The sequence below is a fragment of the Gopherus evgoodei genome, chromosome 1 (genome assembly GCF_007399415.2).
Source record: "Gopherus evgoodei ecotype Sinaloan lineage chromosome 1, rGopEvg1_v1.p, whole genome shotgun sequence".
In the NCBI taxonomy this organism is placed as follows: domain Eukaryota; kingdom Metazoa; phylum Chordata; order Testudines; family Testudinidae; genus Gopherus; species Gopherus evgoodei.
Window position 1 is genome coordinate 367,561,397 of NC_044322.1, and position 25,580 is coordinate 367,586,976.

Consider the following 25,580-nt stretch of genomic DNA (forward strand, 5'->3'; position numbering starts at 1 on the left):
GCAGCCTTGACAGCCTCCCACCTCGCTGGGAGCAAAGCATCCTCTGTCCCAACCAGCTTCCTGCTGGGAGGTGCCAGCAGCCTGGTGGGAGAGACCCCTGCCAACGCCATCCCAGAACAGGGAGGCTGCGGCACCAGGGGGTATTTCTCGGCGCTACTGCGACATTTACTTCTTTTGAAAGTGCATCTTTGTTAGTAAATATTTGCCTTTTGCAGGCATTGCAGCTAATTAAATACCTGGTGCTGTAACTTGCGGGGGTGGGAGGGGAGGGGTGCGACAGGTCTCGCCAGTGACTCATTGAGAGAGTCCAGAGCTGGGGAACCCACCTAACCTGGCTATTGTCCTGCCTCTGAGAGTCAGGAGTTCTAATCCCGCTGACACCTTGGACAAGTCGCTTCCCCTTTCCCCGTGGCCAGTCTCAGTCGCGGGCAGGAGCTAGTGGTTGTACAGCATTTCCCTCGCGCGCTCTCACACAGCAGATATAGCAAAGCCTGGTGCAGTGCCACTGAAAAGTCTCTCAAATCCTGTCGGTTTTCGGGAGAGAATCCAGCCTCATTCTAGGTCAGTCTAAGCCTGCGCCAGCGTCATTGTGCCATTGGTTCAGACACAGCACAGCCTGCATCGTGGCAGGGGGTTGGCCCTTGCGTCCCTTCTAACCCCGTGGGTCTGTGATCGCCTGAGGAACTCGCCAAGTCTTTTTGCCCTGGGTGCCTGGCCTGTGGGTTTTGGGAATCGGCGCGGTTCTGAGCTGGCTTCCGGGCCTGTTGGGGGGGGTCTCTGTGGTTGGCATTTGAGGCACCGGGTATGCTTGGAGCCGGAGGGGGTGGGCCTGAGGGGTTGCGATGGAGGAGTATTCAAAGCAGCTTTGACAAGGACTCCTGGGTGCGGTGTTAGGGTCTTGCACCGTCTGCCAGCAGCACTAACCGTGGCTCCTCGGCATTGTTCTAAAACAATGCACAGGACCTGGCCCGGCGAGGCCTCCGCGCTCCCAAGCGATGCGCAGAGGGAGCTGCCTTCCCAAGCTCCTCTAATCCACCGCGAGCATGGTCAGAGCAAGCGCTGCCCTGGGAGGTTCTAGCTCCATCCGCTGTCCCTGTGCCCCTTGCAGCCCCCTTCCCCCGGGGACCGGACTGCAGGGCCTGGTTCCTCATCTCCCGGAGTCCTGTACTGCAGGCCATGGCTGCTATGGCCGAGGAATAGCTCAGATTCCTCTGCCTGTCCCGTCTCCTCCATCCCCAGCTTCTCTGTGTGATCCATGAGCTGCCCCCTCAGGAGGGGGATCTGCTGGATGGCGTGGGGGGGTGGGGGCCTGGCCGTTACGGAAGCTGTTTCCACCCCCCTGTGGCTGTTGGCCATGTCCCTGCATCTCCCCCTGGACGCCTGGCTCTTTGGGATTCCTTCGACAATAGCTTCTGAGTCTCGACTCTCGGCCCCCCGATTCCCAAACAAGTTGGGGCTGGTGGGGTGCCGGGGTGGGCCCAGCCCTGGAGTCATAAAACCATTCCAGCGCCTGCCTGTCTGAGAAATCAATGGTAAAGGCTTCTGCCCAGAATCCCCTGCAAAGGTTGCCCCGCTCTCCATTCCCGTACACCTCCCCGCTGGCTTCTCTTGCTGGCCTGGGCTGTTGGCTGATCTGCCGTGTCTCTGCAGCCCCCGAATAAACTGCCTCCCGTAGCCTTAATCGTTATTGAACGATATTCAGGGAGCAAAGTTTGGCAGAGCTCAGGGAGAAAGGGAAGCAAATGGGCTCTCTGCTGCCTCTAGCAGCTGTAGCGTTCAGCTGCAGCCGTGCTCTTCGCTGCAACTCACCCCCAGCCAAAAGCTCTCCCCTCGCCGGAGCGCTGAGCCGCAGAGCCGGGTTCCTGAGTAAGAACATTATTTGCTTTGGTATTTTAATTAAATACCAAATTAAAACTAAGTGCTTAACTAAAACCACTGTGTGGCTCCAGCCCGATCCCTGCCTGTCTGGGTTTGGGGGAGATAGTCCCCGCGGATAGGAGGGCGGAGGCGAGACTGGGGGGAGGAGCGCACAGAGCAGGAAGAGCCCAGAGCACAGCCCCAGTTCGTGGCAGAGCTGAAGCAGAGACGCGACCGAAGTGGTGCAGCGTTTTCATTAACCGATCAACCGGAGCGATAGAAGCCGTCCGGGAAGATAAAATCAGACACATGTTTTGACAGAAACACTCCCAGTTTCCACAAAATAAATAAATAACCCGACTAATGAAATGTACAGAACCCCAGCGAGACGCTCCCACCGCTTCTCCTGCCGGCGCTGGCCGAGTCGGACTCGTTGGAGCGTTTGGTGCTGCAAGGTGCAGAGGCCGTGAGTGGTTTGGGGTCTCTGCAGCCTGGGGCAGGGAGGTTAATGACCTTCCTGCCTTTGCTGCAGGATCACGGGGTACTGGCAGCCCCAAGACACAGCCTGCCCTGCTCGCTTCCAGGACAGTCTTCTCCTGCCTGGCCCAGGCCTCTGTCCTGAGAATCAGACCTTGGGACCCGGCCTGGCAGACTCCTGCCACAGAGCCTGAACCAACCGGCATACTCCCCAGACCCATGACCCCGAAATGCTGAGGGGGGGGAACACTCAGCAATTTGTTCTTTAATTCTAGGGAATGGGGCGGGCGCCGGTCTGTGCTGAGCCCAGTGCCATCCTGTCTCAGGGCCATGACTCCTTGCCCTCACCCCTGGGGTACGGCAGGTGGGTTTTCCTGCGGACTGAGCCTTGCCCCCCCAGCAGACATCCGGTGAGAAGTCTCGTTGGGGTGTCAGTGCCCCGTGCCCCTGCCTGCAGGAGGAGACGCCCAGAGATTGCCTGGCTGTGCTTCCGCCAAGCAGCAAAGGGGTTTGGCTGTTTGCCAGGAGATTGGAAATGACCCATCCCCTCCTCCAGAGCACCCTGGGGAGGGGGGGGTCCCTCTCGCTCCACTGGGTCTGGGGGGGTTGACAGGGCTGCTTGTTGATTTGGGGTTTAGCTCATGGCTCCTCCTGGATGTGGTGTCTTGACAAAAGTTGTGTGTACGTCAGGGAGGCAGGAACCCACTGGGTACAGCCAGCCAGTGCCCTGTTTCTGGGGGTTGTGATGCCCGAGCCCCTGGCGGGGTGTGGTGGACTGGCAAGTCCTTTGTTCTTTGGCTGTCGTTGTTGTCTGGCTAGGCTCCCCTCCCTGCGGCGTCCCAGGATGCGTGGGGAGAGGTTTAACTTTCTCTGGACCAGGATCAGCACTAATGATTCTCCTGCCCACCAATCGCGGGGAAGTTCTCTGTTGATGATGGCGGCTGCATGGTGGGATGAGGGTGCCCGGCAAGCCATTCCTTGCCGCTGCCGGCCTGGCCTGCGGCCCTTCGGGGAGTTTGGCCAGGGGGCTGGCTCGCTGGGAGGGCCAGGGTCGGATCAGGGCAGGGCCCACCCCGGAGGTGAGGTCTGGCTTTGGTTAGCCTGTTCTGTCTCGTTCACACACCAGCCCAGCCCCACGCATGGCAGCCTGCAGCACGCGCCCTCCCCTGGAACAAGCTAGCAAGTGATTCATTCATGGATTTAGCCCCTCTCTCGTTTAATGATGAATTAATATTTTACAGCAGGGGAACCTATAAATCACAGTGTTAACTGCCTCATCTGTGCTTGCCTGGGGATCTGGCCCCTGTCCTGCCCCCCACACCCCGGACGCCCCACAGAACGGCCAGTGGACACAGGTCTTTCCAGCCCCCGTGTGTGGGTCACGCCCGGCTGGCAGGAGTCCCTGGGAAAGAACTGTGCCTTCAGCCAGCAGCTCCATCTGGCCTGTGCCCATTGCGGAGCTGGCATCAGTTGGCACAAAGAAAGTGACCGGGGCGGGGGGAGCTTGCGCCTTATGCCCCATTCTAAGAGTCTGGAGGGCATTGGCCCATCGTGATTGGGACGGATTTGGTGACCTATTATGGTAACTAAAGCGGGTTGCTTTAAAAGCCCCCGTCGTGCTGCAGGGGCAGATGGAGAAATTCCACTCAGCAGCCGTCTCCCAGAGACCGTCCCCTGGCTTGGGGTCAAGAGGAAATCCTCCGCGGCTGGAGGGTCCAGCATCCCAGAGCCGGCTCAGGCCTCTGGGGGAGCAGAGCATGGGGGAGGGCAGCTGAGAAATGGGCTAATGCAGGATCCCGCAACACTGGCCAGGACCAATTACAGCTCCTCGCGGAAGGGCTATCCCCTCCCCCCCCCGCCCCCACAGAGCTAATGGGCTTTGTCCCTCTGCGCTTCCTTCCAGCCTGCCACGTCCCCCTCCCAGCTGCTTTTCAAATGGCCTGTGCTCCCTGGGAGAATGTCCTTTCAGTGCAATTTCTCTGCTGGCCGAGTCTATTGAGGTGCAGCACTCAAGCCGACTAATGGACCCGCGCAATGGCAGTCCGCTCTGGCTTTTGCTGAGGGGGTCGCCCCGCTATCAGCCGGGTGGCCTCCCCCGCCCTGCGGACTCCTTTTGTAACTTCTAACCAGTCCAGTGCTGAGAACCAGGCGCTTTCCCTGCCGAGGGGCTCGGCCTGGTTCAGAGGCTCCGGTTCAGGGAGCAGGACCCGAGCGAGGGAGGCTGCCGGCTGGCCCTGCGCCGGGTTGGCCTTTTTCTTCTTTTTGTTGAGATCCTGCCAGTCCTTGTGCAGTTTAATTCCTACATGCAAACTAGCCATGCCAGGGGCTTTCAGCATCTGCAGCTTAACATGTGTGAGGCTGGGGAGAGAGCCCTGGCTGCCTTGTCTGTCCATCCATCCAGGCACCTGTCTGGCTCCCCTGTGCCCACCCGCTTGCTTCACAACTTCCCCCTCTCTGACACCACTATGCTAATGCACCTTAGCCCTGCTAGGCCACCAGGCTTCCAGGCAGGAAGCCAGCCCTCCGGCACCATGAACTTGGGAGTGTAAATAGCACGCAGAGAGCGGGTCGTCTAATACCCTGCGCTGGAGAGAACTCCTGGGAATCCTGAGCAAGCGCTAATGGCGAGGGGAAGGGGGCGGGGAGCTGGGTTATTGCTTGTGGGGGGGGGGCGCGGCTTGATGAGGTTGCAGTTATTTCTCCCCTGTCCTCAGTAGGGCTGATTGCTCCGCCGTGCTCCCACTCGCACCAGGACCCTGTGCCAGCTGGGAAGCTCTCGGACTCGGCTGCGGCTGCCGGCACTCACTGATTTTATTTCCTTTGAGGAGAGGCTCCGGCCAGCTTGGAAAATGTTCAATGCTTTTTTAAATGAACCTCTTCCGTTTCTCTCCCCTGCCCCCACTTTATTTTATTTTGGCTTTTCTGACCAGTACCAGGTCAAAACCCTTTGGGTTTGATTCTGTTTGATTCCCACCTCGGGCCAGCTGGTCAATTTAATCCGTTAGGGACGTGTCATTAAAAATGTGAACAATGTTTATTAAAATACAAAAATACACTTGTTTCTCAGAGTACAGGCCGATTGTTCTGGAGTCGCTCTGTCTGTTCTCACCCTTAGCTTTGAATCCTTTCACTTCATTTGTTAAAAGCTCTGCTCAGAAAGGAAAGAAGTTCCGCTGGAAATGGGCTCAGCCTCCCTCAGCACTTCCCTGCTCCCCAGACACCTTCCACAAGTTGGTTTTGGGGGTGAATGTGCCAGGGAGGAGAGCCTTTTCCCCATTCCAGGGTTCGCCAGATGCTCACATGAGCAAGAGACTCTGTCAATCTGACGATTCTCCCATGCGTAATCTGGTTGCATTTCTATAAACAAGTGAGAGTATTTCTGCCTTGCAGCAGCTCCCGTTTGATTTGCTCCTGCCCCCACCAGGTGACAGATATCTAAAGAGCCCTCGATTGATTGGGGAACCCCAGCAGTTAGGGAGGAGGGAAAAGCTTCAGCTCTTGCCACCTTAACAAAGACGGAAAAAAAATCATAAAATTGGAGCATAGTCTACAGTCATCTGTCAGCTCTCCCGCACCATAGCCACACACACACGCAGCGCACAAGGCTGCTAGGATGTCCTCTAGCCAACTTGACCTAACCTTCCCTTGCTCCCTTCCCTCCTGGGAAAGTCATAGGCGCACACACATGGTCCCTGTGCGCAGCGGGTTAAACTGAACTGCAGGAATCTGGTGCAGTATGGAAGCATTTGACTGAGAGTGACGCCAATTTCTCTCTCTCTTTCACTGCTATTTCTTTCAAAGCTCCGTTGGGATACGTGATCCCCACAGAGCCGGCACACACACAGCCCTACTGAGATACATGGCAAAAGTTGGCTTTTTTTTTCTTTAATACAGATATATATTTAGCCCCATGGTCTCTCCATATCCCCCCCCGCCCCACAAAAACCCCATTATTGCATTTGTAACATTTTGGCACAGTACAAATTCTTGGTGCCCTTTTTCCTTCTTTTTTTAAATAAGATAAATCTGTAAATATTGATGTTGGGCTTTCAGAAAAGATGGTTATAGAAACGGGTTTGTGTCCCGCATTCTGTGGAACAGCTTCTAAGAGCTGATCCTTCCTTCCCCGCTCCTTGCCTGGCCCTTCGCTCATTGTGTTCCCAGCCTCGTGCCAGAAAGTCAGTCTGGCCTCGGTTTTGTTTTAGGTTTTGATCCCCCCCCCCCACCCCTTTTGCTTTAAATAGAACTTGCAAGTTAGAAAATAGTTTTTTTAATTTTAATATAATCTGCTTCTCTTATCAGCCCATAGATTTAATATATAAGCATATACAAGAAAAAAAGTCTCTCCCCCACTCTGTACAAAAGTTGCTGTCTTGATTTGTTTTGTGCATTCTATTGCATGTATAATTTCTGAAAAAAGTCATATTTGAGTTTCCTGTACTTTGTCCTTGCTGTGGGTCTGAATTATATAAGGTTCAGAGACAGTGGTTACCGTGGGGTGTAGCGAATTCCCCAGGCTGTTTTCTGTCCAGTGGGCCCCATGTGACGGTTTGTAGGTGTTGTAGTTAATATGGTCATGAATTGTAGGCAGCACAACTGCCCCCTCACCTGATACATTGGGCGGAGCCGCTGGTGCCGCCGGCAAATCCTCGTCCACCTGAATGATCTCCACGGTCCGGGCGGCCTTCACCGTGCTGTGTTGCTGGTGCCGCTTGCGAAGTTTGTAAAAGACAATCAGCATGGCCGCCGCCAGCAACGTCACCGCCACGAAGCAGCCGATGATGATCTTAGTGGTCTTCATCACCTCGTCCAGGCTGGTCTGCATTTTGTCGTTAGTGTCCGCAGTGGGCATCGCCACCTGCTTGGGCGTTTTGGTGGTCTGGATCAGCACCGTCGTGGTGGTGGTGTATGCCGGCTGGTACCCTGTCGAAGTCGTTGGCACTGGTTTAGTGAATTTTGGGGAGATGTCTTCGGGGGAGATCTCTGTGGTTTCCACCGTGACAGTGGTGAAGAAGCTGTAGTTGGAAGTGTTGAGCTCGGCCGTGCTCACATTGAGGTAGGCCGAGGCATTGGAGTTCCCTGCCACATTGGTGACCATGCACGTATAAATCCCGGTGTCCGTTAGCAAAACATGGGAGAAGTTCAAGGTCCCGTCATTGAGGACGGATATCCGGGGGTGGTTGGACGCGTGGCTCAGAATGGTCCCGTTAGGCAGCAACCACCTCACGGAGGACATGGAGGGAGTTCGGCATTTGAGCTCTGCCACTCGTCCTTCAGAGATATTTAGATCCATGGGGGCGTCCATGATAAAGGGTGCAGAGCACTGGAAGGAGGTCTGGTCCACCTCCACCAGGAACTTGCCCCTCATGTGCATCGGGGCGTGGCAGCGCCCGCAGCAGGTGGAGTTGGTGGGGATGTACTCCCGCAGCCACCAGGAGAGCCACAGGATGTCGCAGTCGCAGCTCCAGGGATTGTGGTGCAGGTGCAACTCCACCAGGTATCTCAGGGGGGCAAAAAGGTCGTGTGGCAACGAGGTCAGGTTATTGTGGGCCAGGTTGAGCTCCACCAGCGAGGTGAGGTCGTCGAACGCGTTCCGCTCAATGAGGCTGATCTGGGAGTTCATAATCCACAACTTCTTGAGAGACTTTAACCCATGGAAAGATCCTGGCTTGATGTCAGGGAAGTTATTCCCCGACATCTCCAGTTCCTCCAGCCCCACCAGGGGCGTGAGGTTCGGCATGTCTTTAATGTTACACATCCCAAGATTAAGGTACTTCAGGTTGTATAATCCTTCAAAAGCCCCCTCAGAAATGTACTCCAGCTTCTTCAGCTCACCCAGGTCCAAGCGCATGAGGGACGGGACCCGGTTGAAGGCGTATGAAGGGATGCTCTCAATGGGGTTGTTCCTGAGCCACAGCTCCCGCAGCTTGGACAAGTACTCGAAGGCCCCGCTCGGGATGACGGTCAGCCAGTTGTCAAACAATTCCAGGGTGTTGAGACTGGCCAGCCCATTGAAAGCACCCACCTCGATCTGGCGGATGGAGTTCCTGCCCAGCTGCAAGACCTCCAAGTGATGCAGGTGCCGGAAGGTGTCTGCTTGGATCAGCTGGATGTTGTTCTCCATGAGGTTGAGATAGCGGGTGTTGGAAGGGATGTCCTGAGGGACCTCCGCCAGGCCGCGGCGCGTGCACACCACCTTGCTGAACTGGTTACTGCAGGAACAGACGGAGGGGCAGTTCGGGGCTCCAGCCCAGGCAGCTGCTGCAGACAGAATCCACACCTGCGCCGTGAGGTAGACGACCGAGAGCAGGGCAACATTCCAGGTGTGGTGCAGAGTTGCCTGCCACAAGAGCTTCATGATGTGGCACGTTCATAATTCACCATCGTCCGGGATTTGGCACAGAAAGGAGAAGGGGCCCTATTCCCCCAGCTTAAACCAGCTGTTTGTTCCTCTCGCCAGCTAACAAAGGGGGGGAGGGAACTGGGGGGGGGTGTCAAGGGAAAATGGGGTTTAAAAAAAAAGAAGCAAAGCAAAAGCCCCCCCCCCCCCCCAGCCGAGCCCCCTGCTCTGTAATTGGCACCTGCCTGGGAAGGAAGGGGTCTGTGAGCTGCTCTTTAAGCTCTCGCCACAGGACGCCGCTCCATCCCCCCCATCCCCTCTCCGGTGCAGTTTTGAATGAACAAAGGGGAGGAAGGGGGAGGGGGGAAGGGGAAAGGGGGTGAAAGACAAAATGGCTCCTAGTAAATCCAAAGCAGGAGCCGGGAAAGCCGAGTGGAAGGAGCCCAGCTGGAGGTGAGGCCCGCTTGGCTAGGCAGGTGCATAGTTGCCTTCTGCCCCGGGGAGCAACGCTGCCAGCGCTTTGCAAATTTGTCCTTGGCTCCGAGCGCCGGCTGCTGCTCGCAGCTGCTGGGGCTGCTGCTCCATCGCTGGAGCATGGACCCTGCCCCCCTGCCCACCCGCCGGGAACAGCCAGACAAGGAACCAAAGAGAATCACTCTCTCTGCTCGCTGCGCCTTCGCCAGCCTCTTCCTCCGCTCCGTGCTCGCTGCCCTCCCCTCCCCTCGGGGGGCTGTGCTGGGGCTCGCCGGAGGCTAGCGGTCACTGCACGCCCCCCCTTCCTCTGTGTGCAGGGCTGCGCTGCCTTGCCCGGCTGCAGCCTCTTCGCACTTCGTGGCGACCCGGCAGCTTCTCGGGGGAAGGGGGCACGCGGCCGTGCGGAGGGAGGGCCGCTCTGAAGTGCTGCTGTCCTGCTGAAGGGAGCGCGCCAGCGTTAGTGCTGAGCCCAGGCTTCGGCGCAGGATGGGCAGGGCGGGCGGCTCCCCTCCCGTGGCCCTGGCCGGCTCCCCCGTGGCTCTGAGGTAGTGAGTTGTGGCGCCAGCCTTCCGGTGCCGTTAACGGCTTTGTTGCCCGTCGACTGCAGCGGCAGTGGGAGGAGGCGGAGGCGGCGCAGCAGCGGCACCAGTAGCGGTGGCGTGAGACGCACCGGAGCCCGGTAACATCTTCCCTTCCTAGCCGTGCCGGCGGCAGCCCTCTCCCCTGGCGCCCGGGCTCCCCGCGGCGGTGCTGGTGCAGGCGGCAGCCGCGCAGGCTGCTCTCTCATCCTTTTGTCCTTCAGTGGGAACGTGAATGTACTGCTGACGCATGGTGTGCTGGGCAGAGCAGGAGCGTGATGCAGGGCTCGCAGCCTCCCCCTCCTCTGCCTCCCTCCAGGGGTTAACGGCCAGGCTGCCTTCGCTCGCTGCCTGCAAGGAGGGCCGAGGAGCCGCTTCGCTCCGTGCTGCTGCAGGAGGAGGCCGGGTGGCCGCGGACGGGGCACCGGCGACCCCCTCTCCCCCGCCCCGACTCTCGGGGTAGAGGCCCAGCGATGCCCTGCCGAGCGCGGAGCGGGCTGCTGTCCGGGGGCCCGTCGGGGCCTGCGTGGGGGCCCGGGTGAGGGGGCGGCGCAGGGACAGAGGCAGGCAGCGCTGAGCAGCTCAGACCGTTCCTCTGCCTCCCCCACGTGCTCCGTCCCCGCCCCCGGGTTTCCCAGGGGCCCTCGTTCCTCGAGGGGAGTGCGGCTGGGCGGCCTGGGGCTGGGGTAGAACAGCCGTGTCCCAGGGCTCGGGGGGTGGGGGATGTCTGAACTGAGTTGACCCATAGCCCTTACGGGTACTGAGGGGTGGCTGGAGCTGCGCCATCCTGTGACCCCGGGGGGAGGAGGGGTGTCGGGCATTGCCCTGTCCTGTGACCTGGATGTGTGTGTCTGGAGTCACCCCGTCCCGTGACCTTCGGGGACAGTTATGGGGTCGCCCCATCCTTTGTCTCTGGGGTTTGGGTGTCTGCAGTCGCCCCATCCCTTGACTCCAGGATGGGCGGGGGGTGTCTGGAGTCATCCCCATGACCCCAAAGAGTGGAGGGGGTCTGGAGTTGTACCATCCCTTGAACTTGGGCGGAGTGGGGTGTCTGGAGTTGCCCCATCCTCTGATCGGGGGGGAGAGTGCGGTCATCCCATCCCATGACCCGGGGGTGGGGGGTGTCTAGTGTTGCGCCATCCTGTGACCCCATGGGGAGGGGAGGGGAGTGAGGGTCACCCTGTCTCGTTAGCCATGCGTGTGTGTCTGGAATCACTCCATCCTATGACCCGGGGCGGGGTCTGGTGTTGCCCCATTCCGTGACCCCGTGGGGCGGAATTTGGAGGGGGGAGTTGCCCTGTCTCAAGTGTGTCTGGAGTCGCCCTGTCCCGTGACTGTGCGTGTGCGTGTGCGTGTGCGTGTGTGTGTGTGTGTGTGTGTGTGTGTGTCTGGAGTCGCCCCGTCCCGGGGGGCAGGGTAGTGGGGGGGTCGCCCTGTCCCATGACTGTGTGTGTGTCTGGAGTCGCCCCGTCCTGTGACCCAGGGGGTGGGGTAGGGGGGGTCGCCCTGTCCTGTGACCGTGTGTGTGTTACTAGATTCACCCTGTCCCGGGGGTGGGATCTGGAGTCACCCCCATCCTGTGCCCCTGAGGGGTAGGGGGTGTGAGGCAGGAGGGAGTGGGGCGGACTGACCGGGAATGTGTCTAGTTTTACTGGCACTGTCTGCATGGGGGATGGGAGAGCAGGGGGTGACACCTGAACCAGGAGGGGGGTGGGCCCAAGTGACACCTTTGCCGAGGAGGAGCCGGGGGAGGGGAGTGAGTCAGCTGGAGGGGGGGTTCAGTTTTGGGCTGGCTGGCAAGAGGCAGGAACCCCAAGTCTGGGGTCTAAGCTCCTTGCCCCCCAGAGGGACCCGACTGAGGGGTCCTGGTTGTACCTACAAGCCTTGCCTGAGACTGTGTTCCTGTCACCTAATAAACCTTCTGCGTTACTGGCTGGATGAGTGTCACGGTGAATCACAGGAAAAGGGGGTGCAGGGCCCTGACTCCCCCACACTCTGTGACAGGGGGGTCTGGAGCTGCATCATCCCTTGAACTTGGCGGGAGGGAGGTGTCTGGAGTTGCCCCATCCTATGATTCGGGGGGAGAGTGGGGTCACCCTGTCCCATGACCCTGGGATGGGGGGGTGTCTTGAGTCACCACTGTCTCATGACCGGGGGGTGGTGTCTGAAGTTGCCCTGTTCTGTGACCTGGGGATCAGTGGGTGGGTGTGAGTGGAGTCACCCTGTTCCAGGGTGGGATCTGGAGTTGCCCCGTCTCTTGACCCCAAATGGGCGTGTGTGCGTGTGTGTCTGGATTCGCCCTAGTGAGTGTGTCTGGATTCACCCTGTCCCGGGGTGGGGGATCTGGAGTCGCCACCATCCCATGACCCCAGGATGGGCAGGGGGTGTCTGGAGTTGCCCCTGGGATGGGCGGGGGGGGGTGTCTGGAGTCGCCCCATCCCATGATCCAGGAAGGGCTGGGAGCTCTGAAGTTGACCTGTGCTGGGGTGTGGGGGCAGGTCACTTGTCGCCTCGTGTGCCCTGAAGCACGAGGGGCAGGGGCAGGGGCAGGGGAGAGAGCGGTGGTGGTGGTGAGTGGGGCCTGTGATCCTGCTTGCGGCCCTTTGCTGGCTCCCCATGCCCCAGGACAGGTATGTGCAACCTGGCTCCCTTCTTGGGGTGGGGGCAGCAGGCTGGGGTGTTTGTGATGCCCCTTCGTGCCCCTTGTAGCTGGATCCCACCGGGGCTGGCCGGCCAGCATTTCCCCATCCGCCAGGAGAGGCTGGGCGTGCTGCCTTGCCAGCTGGGAGCTCTCAGCTGATGTTCCACATGGCTACTCGGTACCTGGACGCTAGGCCAGGATCCCAAAGGGCTGTAGGTCCCTCGTGCCCGCAGCTGGCTCCGCCAGGCTGTGCGCCCCCCCCCCCCACCTCTGGGTCACACCGGAACAAGCCTGGCTCTCCGCCGCCCACAAGGGGAGGCTGGGAAAGCAGCGGGGATGGCTTGGCAAGGCAACAGGCACATGATACCACCCTGCTGCATGACTGGTGGACATGTCTGGCTTCTGTAACCCAGTCTGGTGAGCGGGGAAAGGGAGTGAGTGGTCTCCCAAGCAGCCTTGGGTTCATTCCTTCCCCCCCGGGGCAGAGATGGTGTGATGGGCAGGGCGGTGGTCTCGGGTTAGAGCGGCGCCTGCTCCTGCCTGGGGCCTGTTACTGACCAACAGCAACGGGGGGAGGACGGGCAGGGTGGAATCGGTGATCGCACCCTGCTTGGGGCACGGGGTTACCTCGAGGCTCCCGAGACCTGGGGTATCGACGGAGGTTGCGTTCGACGTCGGCAACCTGAAGCCACCGGCAGAGGGTTTGCAATGGGCTGCACTCGTTCAGCTTGTCTGATACTTTCCATGATAAGACCCTGGTCTTAGCTGCTTGTACCTGTGTCCAGCTTTAACTGTCGGTGCCGAAATGCTCCCTGCGGCACGTCTGCCTGCCGCTGAGGTTTTGGGATACGTTTCTGCTAAACCAGTGCAGCCCTTTCTGCAAACGAGATTGGGGGAAATGTGGCTTTGCAGCTGTTTGAGTGAGACGCTCTGGTGGCCCTGTGCTGGCAGCAGGGCTGGGAACGGAGCCGCGAGGGCGTCCCTGGGAGCACGGACCCAGATTCTGCTGTTCCTACGGAAAGCCACCCAAACTTGGCAAGTGCGCAGGTGCACAACAGACTTGCTGGTACGGCAGCTCAATGCGCCGACGATTCCGTCTGCCCTGAGCCGGCATCGAGCCCTCGCGCTACCCAGCCTCCGCCTGCGTATCCCTGCAGAGGCTGACCCTGCTCCATTGTGGGGCTGCCGGCACTGCAGTGGCACCGGACTGAGAGCAGGGGCCTGGCTCTCCTGTGCTCTGTGCCCCCCACCCATTGAGGCGCATGGAGGGTTGAGGGGAAGAAGGGAGCAAAGAGGGGCGGCAGGAGCCAGAGGTGAGCTGCGTGGTTAGGAGCAGAATGGCCCAGAGCCAGGCGAGGGGCATGGGGCAGCAGGGGCAGTGCCCGTGAGAGCACGTTCCCCTGCCGGCTCCTCATTCTCAGCTGTCAGTCATCGCTGCGAAACCCACTGGCCAAGCATCTCGCCTAGCCCCGCGTGCTGAGAGGATAACAGTCTGCTACTGCTGCCGGTTTCTCCCGTCGCTCACGGGGTCAAGCTCTGTCGTGTGGGTAAGAAGATTCCAGCCTACTGATGACCCACGCTGGGGGTCAGTGTGGCACCAGAAGGTGGAAGGTCTGTTTTTCCAGGGGGGTTATTTTGGAAATTACATCCAAAAAGCCCAGGAAAAGGACGTTAAGGAGCAAAGTGGAGCCCACTGCAGTCAGGAATGCCACAATTGAGGTTGTTTGTGCAACCTGAACTCTGCGCCCTCGGGCACGATGACATGATCACATGGTTTTTTCCACACTGCCCCGCAGGTGACTGAGGTGGGCAGTGAAGGAGGCTGGGTCTGCAGAACCCCGGCATCCTTTGCTGCAGACGGGTGTGCAGTGACTGAGGCAGGGGATGCCGGAGGAGAAAGGAGGCTCTCTTGGCGAAGGCAGTCGAATGCTGCCCGGGAGAACTGGATTCTCCCACAGCTGCCACCCCAGCGTTTCTGTGCAGCGCTGGACAAGTCACAGAGGAAAATGCTTAGTTGGCCACTAGCTGGGGGGCCCAGGAGAGACGCTGGGGCAGACCTGGAGAAGTGCAGTTGATGGCAGCTGTGCTTCGAACAGACAGCGCTGTACACGTGCTAGGTACGCCGGAACACCAGCCCCCAGGTGTCTCGAGTTGGGTACCAAAAATTAACAGACGTTTTTGACAATTTTGGCCTTAATCTCTCCAAGTCTCAGCCCCCAGCTGTAAACAGGGATGATAATACCACCTAATCTCACCGGGGAATTGTGGTGACAAATCCACTAACGTGTGTGAAGCGCTTGAATACTGGGGTGAGAGCACCATGGAAACGCCCAGGAGGAAAGGAAGAAATGTGCAGCAGGGCCTGGGACACGTGAAATCAGCCCTGGGTTGCTCGCTGACGGAGGCGGGAGGCCTGTGGAAGGAGCAGCCTGGGGGAGCGCTGCGCACTTCTCTGCAGCATGGGATGGGATGGGATGGGTGTTCCGGCATTTCCTGACTTCTGAGTGCCCCACTTGGCCACCTTCTCGCTCCTGTAGGGTAGTTTTGTGTGTGTAACAGACAGCCTGTCGGTGAGGGTGGGGGAGCCATATTGACAAATAGAGTGGTTTGGCACCTCTCCGAGTGCTCCCAGAGAGCAGGGAACGCGAGCTGGATCTCTGGGGGCCCGTGAAGCAGAGCACCCTTGGAGAGCAGGGGCAGATGCCCATGACCACGCTAGGTTTGGCTGGAGTGGAGCGACCGGCGCTGCAGTTTTCTCCGACTGGGTCCTGGAGGCGGAGAGGTAGCACCTTGTGGTTGTCTGTGTCGCATGCTGCTATGGTTGAAAAGCATGAGCATTGAAACGTTTCTTTCTGGGCGGGGACGGCACCTGCAAGCCTGTTGTATTGGGACGAAGGCTCTATCCATAGGTGATGGAATATGCTCGGGTCCCGTCACGAGGCTCTCGCTTCTGCTCTGCCTACGAGACGTGTGGATTTTGTGCCCTTCACCGCACAGTCGCAATTCCATGCACAGTGTGACGAACTGGGAATGTTCTTAATGTTTTCTCTGAATACTGTGTTGGTGCCTCAGTGTCCCCATGGCAGTTCTTAAGTATCTGGCAGAGCCAAGGGCCAGTGCACCTAAATGCCTGACACTCTGTCTCCTAGCAACTGATGGCCTGGCCCCCACCTCTGCAAAGGTGCCAGCTGAAGGTGTTGGAGACAAAGGGATCAGGTGACCTCCTGGCCCGGGAAAGGAGCTGAGCAGAGAGGAGGGACTAGGGGGGGTTGTTAGTCTGGAGCTGGCTGGGGACGAGGAGTGGAGGGCAGATGTGGGGGGGTCTGGCTCACTGCCCCCCAGAATGGACCCGGCCGAGGGGTCTTGTTTGCTGTACCTACAAGCTCTGTTTAGACCCTGTTCCTGTCATCGAATAAACCTCTGTGTTACTGGCTGGCTGAGAGTCACGTCTGACTGCGAAGTGGGGGTGCAGGACCCTGTGGCTTCCCCAGGACCCTGCCTGGGTGGGCTCGCTGTGGGAAGCGCACGGAGGGGCAGAGGATGCTGAATGCTCCAAGGAGAGACCCAGGAGGTGAAGCCGTGTGAGCTTCTTGCCCTGAACAAGTCTGCTCCAAGGGAGAGGAGGCTCCCCAAAGTCCTGGCTGGCTTGGTGGGGAGCAGTTCCAGAGCATCGCCCGGGGACTCCGTGACAAACAGGCACTGGCTCGGTGTAGAAATCCAGTCGCTGTGCCTGCCTGTGGCTAGCTAGACCCCGCTGGGTGCACAGCTGTGGTCACCCTAGGGGGAAATTTCTCAGGCAGGTGCACACCAAAGCAACGTGACCAGCGGGCCCAAATGGACTCTGAATTCCAGAGGGGCTGACTGGCTAGCAGGGACCTTTGCCCCGTGGGAATGCAGGTGCACGGACTGGTTTCTTGTGTCGCTCTGTATCCTGTTGGCTGGCAGAGCTGGGTGCCCAGGTGGCGGTTATGTGGCACTGGAGGCTGTTGGTGGGCGGGGGAGAGCTACGTTTGTGCCTGTCTCTGGTACGGAGGTTGGGTGCCCCCGTTTGCTGATGGAGTCCACGCTCTGGGGAGTCCAGTGGCTCCCCGGTGACTATCTGGCATCACACAGCAGCATCTTCTCGGCGGGCATTTCCCGTCATCCCCCTGGCACAGCTGTTCCATCAGCCCTGGGCCTCGCTTCTGTCGGCCAGGCCTTTGTCAGCTGGGGCGTAGGCTCCTGTTGTGCGTGCCGCATGGGGCTGCCCCTTAAATTCCCCAGGGAACGGGCACAGAATTGGGTAGCTGTGAGCCAGTGACACGACTGCACCGCATGGAGCTTCGGGTGCCGGATGAGGCCTGCGTGGCTCGGGGCTGGCCTGTCAGAGGGACGTGGCTGTGACGGGTCAGAACTGGAGATCCCTTGGGTCTTGGAGAAGGAGCTGCCAGCTGGGCATTCTTCAGAAGCCCCCCGTCTGTACCCCCAACGTGAGGTCTTTCAGGTCATGCTGTGTGGCGGCCGGGAAGGAGGGAGGGTCCTAGCGAGGACTAGGGCTGGAGAAGGAACGGGCGGCTGATTGCCTCTTCGGGGAGGAGCATCAACTGGGTCTACGAGCTGCGGTTTTAACATGTCCCTTGGGCTGTCGGCCTTGTGGCTCCCTTCCCTGCCTCCTGGTCGGTGGAATAGCCCAGGATCCCATCCGAGCTCTGCAGGAGGGGGCCTCCCCTCCTTGCCCCATGTAACCCCCCCGACCCCCTGGAGCTCCCTGCCCAGCAGAGCGTGGGCCGTGGTTCCCGTTGGCGAGGGCGGGGACCCTGCTGGCGCCTGTAATGGATTGGGAGGGTTTGTGAGATGAGCCGGCTCTGCTGATGGCAGGCTGCCGGGGGGTGGGGGTGATTAGAGTTGCTATTTTTAAATACTTGGTGGCGCTTGACGCCGTGGCGGTGGGAGCCCTGCCGGCACTGAGATAGATCGGTCTAATTTTGCCGAGCTGGCTACGTCGGGAGGAGAGTAATGGGATGTAATTCTGTCTGGCCTAATGGGAATCACTCTCCCCTGCTCCTCCCCGGCCTTGCTTTGTGTAAGCGTCTGCTCTGCCTGATTTCAGCCCCGCCAGCTTGCCAGCTCGTCCACGGCGCCCCAGCGAGCGGCAGGGCGGGAGTGAACCGAGCCTGGGCGGGTGGTGGGCTGGGCTGGCTTAGAGCAGCTTGTTCGCTCCCTCGGGAGAGCCCCAGCTCTGCCATGTCCCTGTCTCGCTGCCCCATGGCTCCTGGGGTTTGTGGTGGTGCAGCACCAAGGAGAACTGGTCCCCGACCAGCACCCTGGGCTGGGCCCTGCAGATACGCCCCATCGCCAGGTTCTCCAGCTCCAAGCCCCATGGAAGCAGGTCTGGGGCACGAGAGGGAGGTTCCTGGCAGGGGGGAGCAGTTCCCTGGTGGATGTTCACTGAGTCGCTGGCGAGTCCCTGTGCACTGTGGGAGAACCATTACCCTGTGATTGAGCACCAGTGGAAATGGGATGTGGTGGATGATTGCTAATTGTTCATACTGTGGTTGCACCATGATGAGCCCCATGGAGCCGGGCGCTGCCTAGACCCCGTCTGGGATCCGGGGCCCCCCATTGAGCCGGGAGCTGTCCGGACCCTATCCGGGATCCAGGAGCCCCCATTGAGCTGGACGCTGCCCGGGATCCGGGAGCCCCCTGTTGAGCCGGATGCTGCCTGGACCCTGTCCGGGATCCGGGGGCCCCCTGTTGAGCCGGACGCTGCCTGGGATCCGGGAGCCCCCGTTGAGCCGGACGCTGCCTAGGATCCGGGGCCCCCCCCATTGAGCCGGGTCCTGCCTGGACCCCATCCGGGGCCCCCCTGTTGAGCCGGATGCTGCCTGGACCCTGTCCGGGATGCCCAGACATACAATGAGAGGCAGCCCCCGCCCCAGTCAGAGCGGGCGGGACAAAAGGAAGGGTCTGTCCCGTTATAGAGCTGGGAGCGGAGGCCCAGAGAGACCCTGTGGCTTGCCCAGTGTCACCCAGGGAGCCTGTGATATGACGGGAGCTGAGCACAGAGCTCCAGGGTGCTCGTCCAGTGCTTCTGCCACAAGGCCCACGTGACGGCTGCTCCGGAGCTGGGTCTGAACAGGAATTTTGCTGTCTGCCCTCTGCACGTGGGTGAGGTGAGGCCCCACCTACGCCGCCTCCGTTGCGGTGGAAGGTTCCGGCTCGGCCCTGAGACAGGGATCCGGCTGTCAGGCGCCACTAGATCATGGTGCTGTCTAGTAAGGAGGCAAAGATCTTATCACGGCTCAATTTTCCGTCTAGCTTTGTAACAGGTGATGCTACTTCATGGAACAGGATGCACATGGCGGGGGGCAGGGGCTGGCAGCCAGCGTGCCCCTCGTTGGAAGGCCCCACAGTTCCCGAGCCGGATCCCAGCCTTGGCCGGCCCCTTTACAGTCGCCCGAGTCGTGGTGATGGAGGCGCTGCCACCGGTTTGAGTGTTCGGAATCTCCTTGTCTTGGGGAGTTCTGACAGTTCGGGGGCTCAGATGGGATAGAGGAGCCACAGGAATGGTGCCTCCACCTCCAGTACCAGCCCAACGAGCTGGATCTCACACAAAATCCGACCTGACCTGAGCGAGCCTTCCCCAGCCCCAGTGGTCCTGGTTACAGCCTGGCCTGTGCGCTCACAGCGGGAACGCATCCACTCTGGAGTGGAACCCAGCCGCCAGTTAGCAGCCCCACGCTGCAGCAGGGCGGAGGGCCAGCTTGGGCAAGATGTGATGGATCTTCTCTCCAGGAGACAGGGCCGGATGGTAGAGTGGAAAGCACATACCCCGTGGGGAGCCTGGAGCCCACGTTCCCAGGCAGGACAGCGAAGGGTTTGGGGCATGGTCCCTGGGTGGCATAGCAGGCTGTGATGAACTAGGAATGTTCTTAATGTTTGCTCTGAATACTGTGTTGGTGCCTCAGTGTCCCCATGGCAGATCTTAAGTATCTGGCAGAGCAAAGGGCCAGTGCACCTAAATGCCTGGCACTCTGTCTCCTAGCAACTGATGGCCTGGGCCCCTCCCCTGCAAAGGTGCCAGCTGAAGGTGTTGGAGACAAAGGGATCAGGTGACCTCCTGGCCCGGGAAAGGGGCTGAGCAGAGAGGAGGGGCTGGAGGGGGTTGTTAGTCTGGAGCTGGCTGGGGACGAGGAGTGAAGTGCAGACGTGGGGGTCTGGCGCACTGCCCCCCAGAATGGACCCAGCCGAGGGGTCCAGTTCGCGATACCTACAAGCTCTGTTTTAGACCCTGTTCCTGTCATCGAATAAACCTCTGTTTTACTGGCTGGCTGAGAGTCACGTCTGACTGCGAAGTGGGGGTGCAGGACCCTGTGGCTTCCCCAGGACCCTGCCTGGGTGGACTCGCTGTGGGAAGTGCACGGAGGGGCAGAGGATGCTGAATGCACCAAGGAGAGACCCAGGAGGTGAAGCTGTGTGAGTTTCTTGCCCTGAACAAGTCTGCTCCAAGGAAGAGGAGGGTCCCCGAAGTCCTGACTGGCTTGGTGGGGAGCAGTTCCAGAGCATCACCCGGTTACTCCGTGACACAGGTGCCCCTTCCTTTCCCAGGGGCAGAGCGTCCCGCCTGTAGCCTCGGCGGCCAGCGGCTTTGCTGGGATGGGTGCACGGCTGAGAGCGTGTCCCAGCTGGAGCAGTGAGCGCGTGACTGGACACTGCTGCGGGCGCAGAGCTGGTTCCTAGCGATGCTGGGGCGCACGTCTGGCAGCGAGTCGCTCTTAACCTCCTTCTCCATCGGTGTTCGCTGGCAGGCCGAGACGGCACGGGAGGAGCGACGCAGCAGGAAGGGTGACAAACTGATTGAAGAGGAGATCGGACTGGGAAGCCCTGGGCGTGTGGTGGGAGCCAGACACAGTTACCAGCGCGGCGGCTGCACTGGGCTAATTGAATTACAGCCACATGGCACCTGTAGGGCTGCACCAGGATCCATCCATCTCTGCCTGGTAGTTAGCTGGGCCCGCCCACCTGGGCTGCCCTCCCACCACGGTTGCTCTCCCACTGCCCTGAAGTGTGGGGGCGAGGGGGGGGAGCAAGCCCCACTGCTGGGCTCTGATCCCTGCTCTGTGACCGGGGGTGAGTTCCTTCCCCTGAGATAACCATGGCCCCACACCCCCACGGGGCAGGGGCTGTGGCTGACAGAAGCTCTGGGAGCTGCAGGCGCTCTGGGTGTGTTCCCCACACCCCCTCGATGGCGCTGAAGTTAGAAGACGCAGGCACAAAGCCATGGCATGCCAGGGCCCCTGTGGGCTGCGCATCTCCAGGGCATCTGGCCGCCAGCCATGCCGCTGACCTCCAGGGACCATGCTTGTCCGCATGCTGCCCTGCGTCTGCCCTGGCGCTCTGGCTGAGCGTTTCTTCTGTCAGGCAGGCTAATTCAATTAACGAGCTGCCACTGCTAGGCCCCTGATGAGGATTTGATTGCAGAGGAAAGCACTGGCCAAGCTCCGGGGCCAACGGGCTGCAGACGATTGATCAGGATCTGGTCACACTGGGTGTTTGTGTTGGCGCCGGGAAATCTCGAGCAGGCCCCATCCTTGAAGAGGTGCAGCCCTTGCTCTGCACCGGGGCAGCAGGAGAGCACTGCTCCCGCGGCTGGTCCCATGCACGGGCCAAGCAGTCTGCTCCCTTTGGGGGGCAGGAAAAGGAACAAGCCACCTCTTGGAAGGTCCCCTCCCTGCCCTGGCCGCACAGAGCCACCTCTGCAGGGCTGCCCTTGGGGGTTGGCTGGAGAGGCAGCGGGGGAAGGCGCTAGCCCGGGGCTCAGGAGGCTGGGGGTGAGTTTCAGGGCAGGTCACCAGTCTTCCTGCGGAGGGGTGCTCCCTCTTTCCTGTCTGATCTTTGGCTGTGTGCTGTGCAGGACCGGGCCCAGGGAGCCCCCGAACTCTAATGCAAACGGTGCTGCCAGGCCCCACCAAGGTCAGGACGTGGCCGTTTTCCCTGCCTGGTTTAGATGTGGCCTGAGGTGCCTGCTCTCCTTCCCCCAACCAGCCACTAGATGTCCACAGAGCCACCCGGCGGGCAGAGCCGGCGCACTCCTCGGCGTGGCTGCAGCGTCAAAGTGCCGGCTGTGGCTGGCTCTCTGTCCCTTGGATGGGCCAGCCCGTGCGGCTCGCTCGGAAACGGGCCTCGGCGCAGCGGAAGAGTTGATCTGTTACTTGGTGGTGATCAGGGTGGAAGAGGGGGTGCGTGTATGTTTGTGTGTGTGTACACAGTGTATAACAGCTGCTGCACCTATGCAAGCGACAGCCTTTGGAGCACGATTGTGTAGCAGCTGGCGTTCACTAGCTGCGTTGTGCACTGCGCAACCATCTCTCTCCCCGTGCCCGGAGGGGGTGGTGCGGGCTTGGAGAGGTGCAGTGACGTTTCTGCCATTGGGGCTATTTGGCTTGGTCTTGGGGTAACAGGGGCCAGGTTATTTATAGGTGCAAATTTCAGAGCTTGCCCAAGGGCACATCCGATTACGGAAGAGCCAGCCCTAACCCTGTGCATCGGCCTGCGCTGTGCCAGTCTGGCCAGGGGAGGGCAGCCTCCAGGGCACCGGTTTGCCACATCGCCCAGTGCTCCGTGTCTCGCTCTCTTCTTTCAGTTGAAAGCCAGCTAATGTCATTTGCTTTGCTAGGAGCCTTATTCTGCAAATCCACTTGTGTGCGGGGGCTTTAACTCCCAATTACAGGATTAGCAGAGATTAGCAGAGCGGCTCCATTCCTCCTGCCTAGCTCTTTAACGGGAGGACGAGCTGGCTGCGGCTGGGAACCGGGCGGTTCTCCCAGTAGCGTCTCTATGGGTGCTCCACCCCCAGTGTGCCTGCATCCCCGCGCTGCTGCCCGGAGGACTTCGGGAACAGTGTCCGTTGGGCCCGCACATGCGCTGTCTCTCCTCATGCCCCGCCACGAAACTCACCAGCGTGCGGAATGAACTGCCTGCTGACTGTCGGGCCCCCTCCGCCACGGCGAGATGGCAGTAACCGCTTTCCAGTGTGCGTGATGAACTGCCAGCCAAGCCAGCTCTGGACAGGGTCTGCAGGGTACCGGTGCCCCTGCATCCCCTGTGCCCCAGAGTGTCAGATTGGGCTGCTCATGCCACCCCCATCTTGGGAGCTGCCTATCTGTGCCCCCACTCTCGCTGCTGACGTCTGCGCTGTGAGCGGAGGAGGCAGCTGACGGGATGGCCGCAGGGGAGAGGCTGATGGGCTGGCAGAAGCTCTTTGCTTTTGGGGGGTGTTGAGAGGGGCGACCAGAGGCTAAAACAAATGCCCAGGGAGCAAGTGAACCTGCACCCCAGATCAGGGTGGACTTTCTCTCCTGACTCCCACCCTACACCTGCCAGGGAGCAGGGAGCCCCCTTGTCAGGACTCACTCTGATTGCCTCCAGTCGCTGCTCAGCCCCCCGCTGGGGTGGAACCTGGACCCCAGAGGGGCTGCGTCTTGACACTGGGCAAGGGGTCCCTGTAGAAACAGCCACTGTGCCCCACCCCAGAGGTGGCTGCATCTCAGTGCCGGATGAGGGGTCCCTGTATAACTGGCTCCTGCCGCTGCGCTTCGTTGCTAGGTAAGCAGTTCCTTTGGCTGCTTATCCAGTGCTATATAGGACTGCCTGTGTGCTCCCTGGGGGTGCAGTGCTCCCTGGGGGGGCAGTACCCCATTCCCTCAGAGGGGTGATTGCTGTGGCCTCGGAGGACCCCATTCTGTTGCTCCTGCTGGGTAGATCCTGCCTTCTCCCCGATGCTCCTGAGTCAGCAGGCTCCTAGAGATGAGGATATTGTTTGAGACGTTCATAGTCTGGGCAGCGAGACTGGGAGCCCCTGTCACTGATCTGGAAGGGCTGCTGGAGTCTGTGGGGTCAGGGCTGAGGGGAGAGGAACAGGAATGCCTCTCTCTCCAGTGAGGAGGTGGGGTGCTAAACAGTAACTGCTAAAATGAAGTTTTGAGATAGACTGGATCAGATAACTGGCTCCCAAGAGTATTGAAAGACTTGGCCGAGGTGCTCGCAGCCACTGCTAACGGGCCAGTATGTGAAAGGGGCAGATGGAATGAGCTGGGTAACTAGGTTGCACAGCCTGACCTCGATCCTGGGCAGAATCATGGCACGGCTGATCTGGGACGCACTGGCTGAATTCAGGGATGGCAGCGCAGTCAGTGCCAGTCCGCCGGCCGTTACAGAAATGGGTCTGGGGCAGCTGGAACCGGGTCTGTGATGAGGCACGAGTTTCCTGTGTCTGACTTGCCGTCCTCAGCATTCTGATTAAAAACCATTCGCCCCATAGAAAAACTCTGCGTCCCGTATTGAATGGGATAAAACTGGCAACTGCTAGCTCTGAAGAAGTAACTGTAAATGGGGCTGGGTATCCCCTGGGGGTCCTGCAGGGGTCTGGCCTAGCCCAGGGCTATTCAGTAGCTTCAGCCATCATCCCGAAGGGAACAGAGTCCTTGCTGGAGAAGGTGGTGGCTGACCCAGTACCAGCTGGAGCAATAAGTAACGCTGGGGCCGCTCAGTCGCCCAGAGCGCTCAGGTGGCTGGTGGCGGGCTCACTCCAAATGTGTGTTGGCCAGTGTGACGGAGCAGGGAGTGGGGTGCAGGGCCCTGACTCCCCCCCACTCTGTGACAGCCAGTCAAACGGAAAGTCGTGCGTCCAGGAACGGGGGTCCCTGGAACGCTGGGACTCGGGCTCAGGGCAGAACCCAGCAGCACGTGAGCTCCCTGGCCGTGGTGGAGGGTGACGACGATCCTGGGTAGCCTGAGCCCTGTGGGGAAAGGACAGGGGGCCTGGTGGCTAAGGCATTGGCGAGGGCTCGCTCCCCAGCTCTGCTACAGACCCAGGCCCGTCACCGGCTGTCTCAGTGCCCGGAGACTAGTAACCCCTCTTCCCTGTCTGGGCAGACTGTGAGCGATGAGGGGGCAGCCTGCTTCTCCAGGTGTCTGTGCAGCGCTCGGCCCCATGGGGGCCTGGTCCCAGTTGTGCTCTGTGCCTGGTGTGGTATAATCACTAACACCCCCAGGACCCGGCTCCGTCGCTGCTGCTGAGTGAGGAAAGGGTTGGTCGATTCTGCTTCAAGGAAGGCTGCTGTTGGAAATCCCAGGGTGTCACTATGGCTGCAGGGATTTGGGGTCCCCAGCTGCTGATCCATGCGCATCTCCGCTCCGAGCAAGACCCGGAGACGGCCTGCCCTTTGTGCCACCCGGCGCTCGCTGGCCAGGGCCTGGGGCTCTGGCAGGATGGCTCGGCTGGGGTGATGTGCTGGATGTTGTAGTGTTTCAATTCCCACTAACTGGACGGAGCTGGAGAAAAGTGTCTGACTGCTGGGGAGCAGTGTAGCGAGGCAGGGCGCTGAGCAAGGGGTTGCCTCTCCCGCGCAGCCAGGAGCCAGTTCCAGACACCATCGACTGCCAGTCCTGTGGGCGAGTTCCCTGGCAGGGGGAGCAGGTGCTCCCGTCTGAAGGGGGCACGCGCTGAAGGCTGATGCATACGGGAGAGAGGAGGAGGTGGACAGGTGTTCTCCAGCAGCGCCAGGCGTTACAGATCAGGGGAGCTTCCTGGTAACTTTACAACCCCAGTGGGGAGTCTGGGCCCCTGGTTCATCACCTATAAATTTCATTCTTCGTTGCTCCAGCTCCGGTGCAGACCTAGGCCTCAGGCTGCCAGGGTGTCTGAGCCCATGTCTGCAGGGGGCAGAGTAGCTGAGATGGGAACACCCCCCAGACAGGTCCCCACCGCAAGCAGTGCCCATGGTGCAGAGCGTGCTGCTTTGTCCCTGGGCTTAGATTGTGATGTGTCTGTACTGGGCTGGGTCTGAAATCCGCCTGCCGGTGCGGCTCAACCCGTGGGGGGCACTGGTCCAGCCCTGGCTCTCCTCAGCTCCTAACAGCCAGATGTTGGTAGGTCTGCCCGGGCGGCAGTGGCGTGTCGATGGGGTGTGGGGCTGGCTGGGCTTGCTCTGCGTGTGCAACCAGTGCCGAGCCTCGCACTCCTGTCGTGGCAGAGCTGACCCGGGGGATCCGTGGAGCCAGGGCAGGTGTGAGTGCCAGCTTAGATGGTGCTGATGGAGGAGGGGGAACACGCTGTTCTTTCGCCTCCTGGGCAGCTGCCAGGAGGGCAAAGTCTCTGGTGCTAATATAACCTGAGAGACCTTCCTAGGCCCCCCGGCTCCCTGGAGCAGTCAGATATAACTGCTACTGCTTC

General features: G+C 60.2%; 2 protein-coding genes across 2 annotated transcripts in view; one reads left to right on the top strand and one right to left on the bottom strand.

Annotated features, from left to right (window-relative positions):
* SND1 (staphylococcal nuclease and tudor domain containing 1) overlaps positions 1-25,580 on the top strand; it is a 545,960-nt gene that overhangs the window by 475,381 nt on the left and 44,999 nt on the right. The gene's annotated exons all lie outside the window — the stretch shown is intronic.
* LRRC4 (leucine rich repeat containing 4) lies at positions 5,134-9,822 on the bottom strand. The gene has a single exon (XM_030538796.1). The coding sequence runs from the start codon at positions 8,690-8,692 to the stop codon at positions 6,755-6,757; it is 1,938 nt and encodes a 645-aa protein (XP_030394656.1). The 5' UTR covers positions 8,693-9,822; the 3' UTR covers positions 5,134-6,754.

Bases quoted from the DNA above. Each gene is read 5' to 3' on its own strand.
- LRRC4 (XM_030538796.1), bottom strand. From the start codon at position 8,692: ATGAAGCTCTTGTGGCAGGCAACTCTGCACCACACCTGGAATGTTGCC.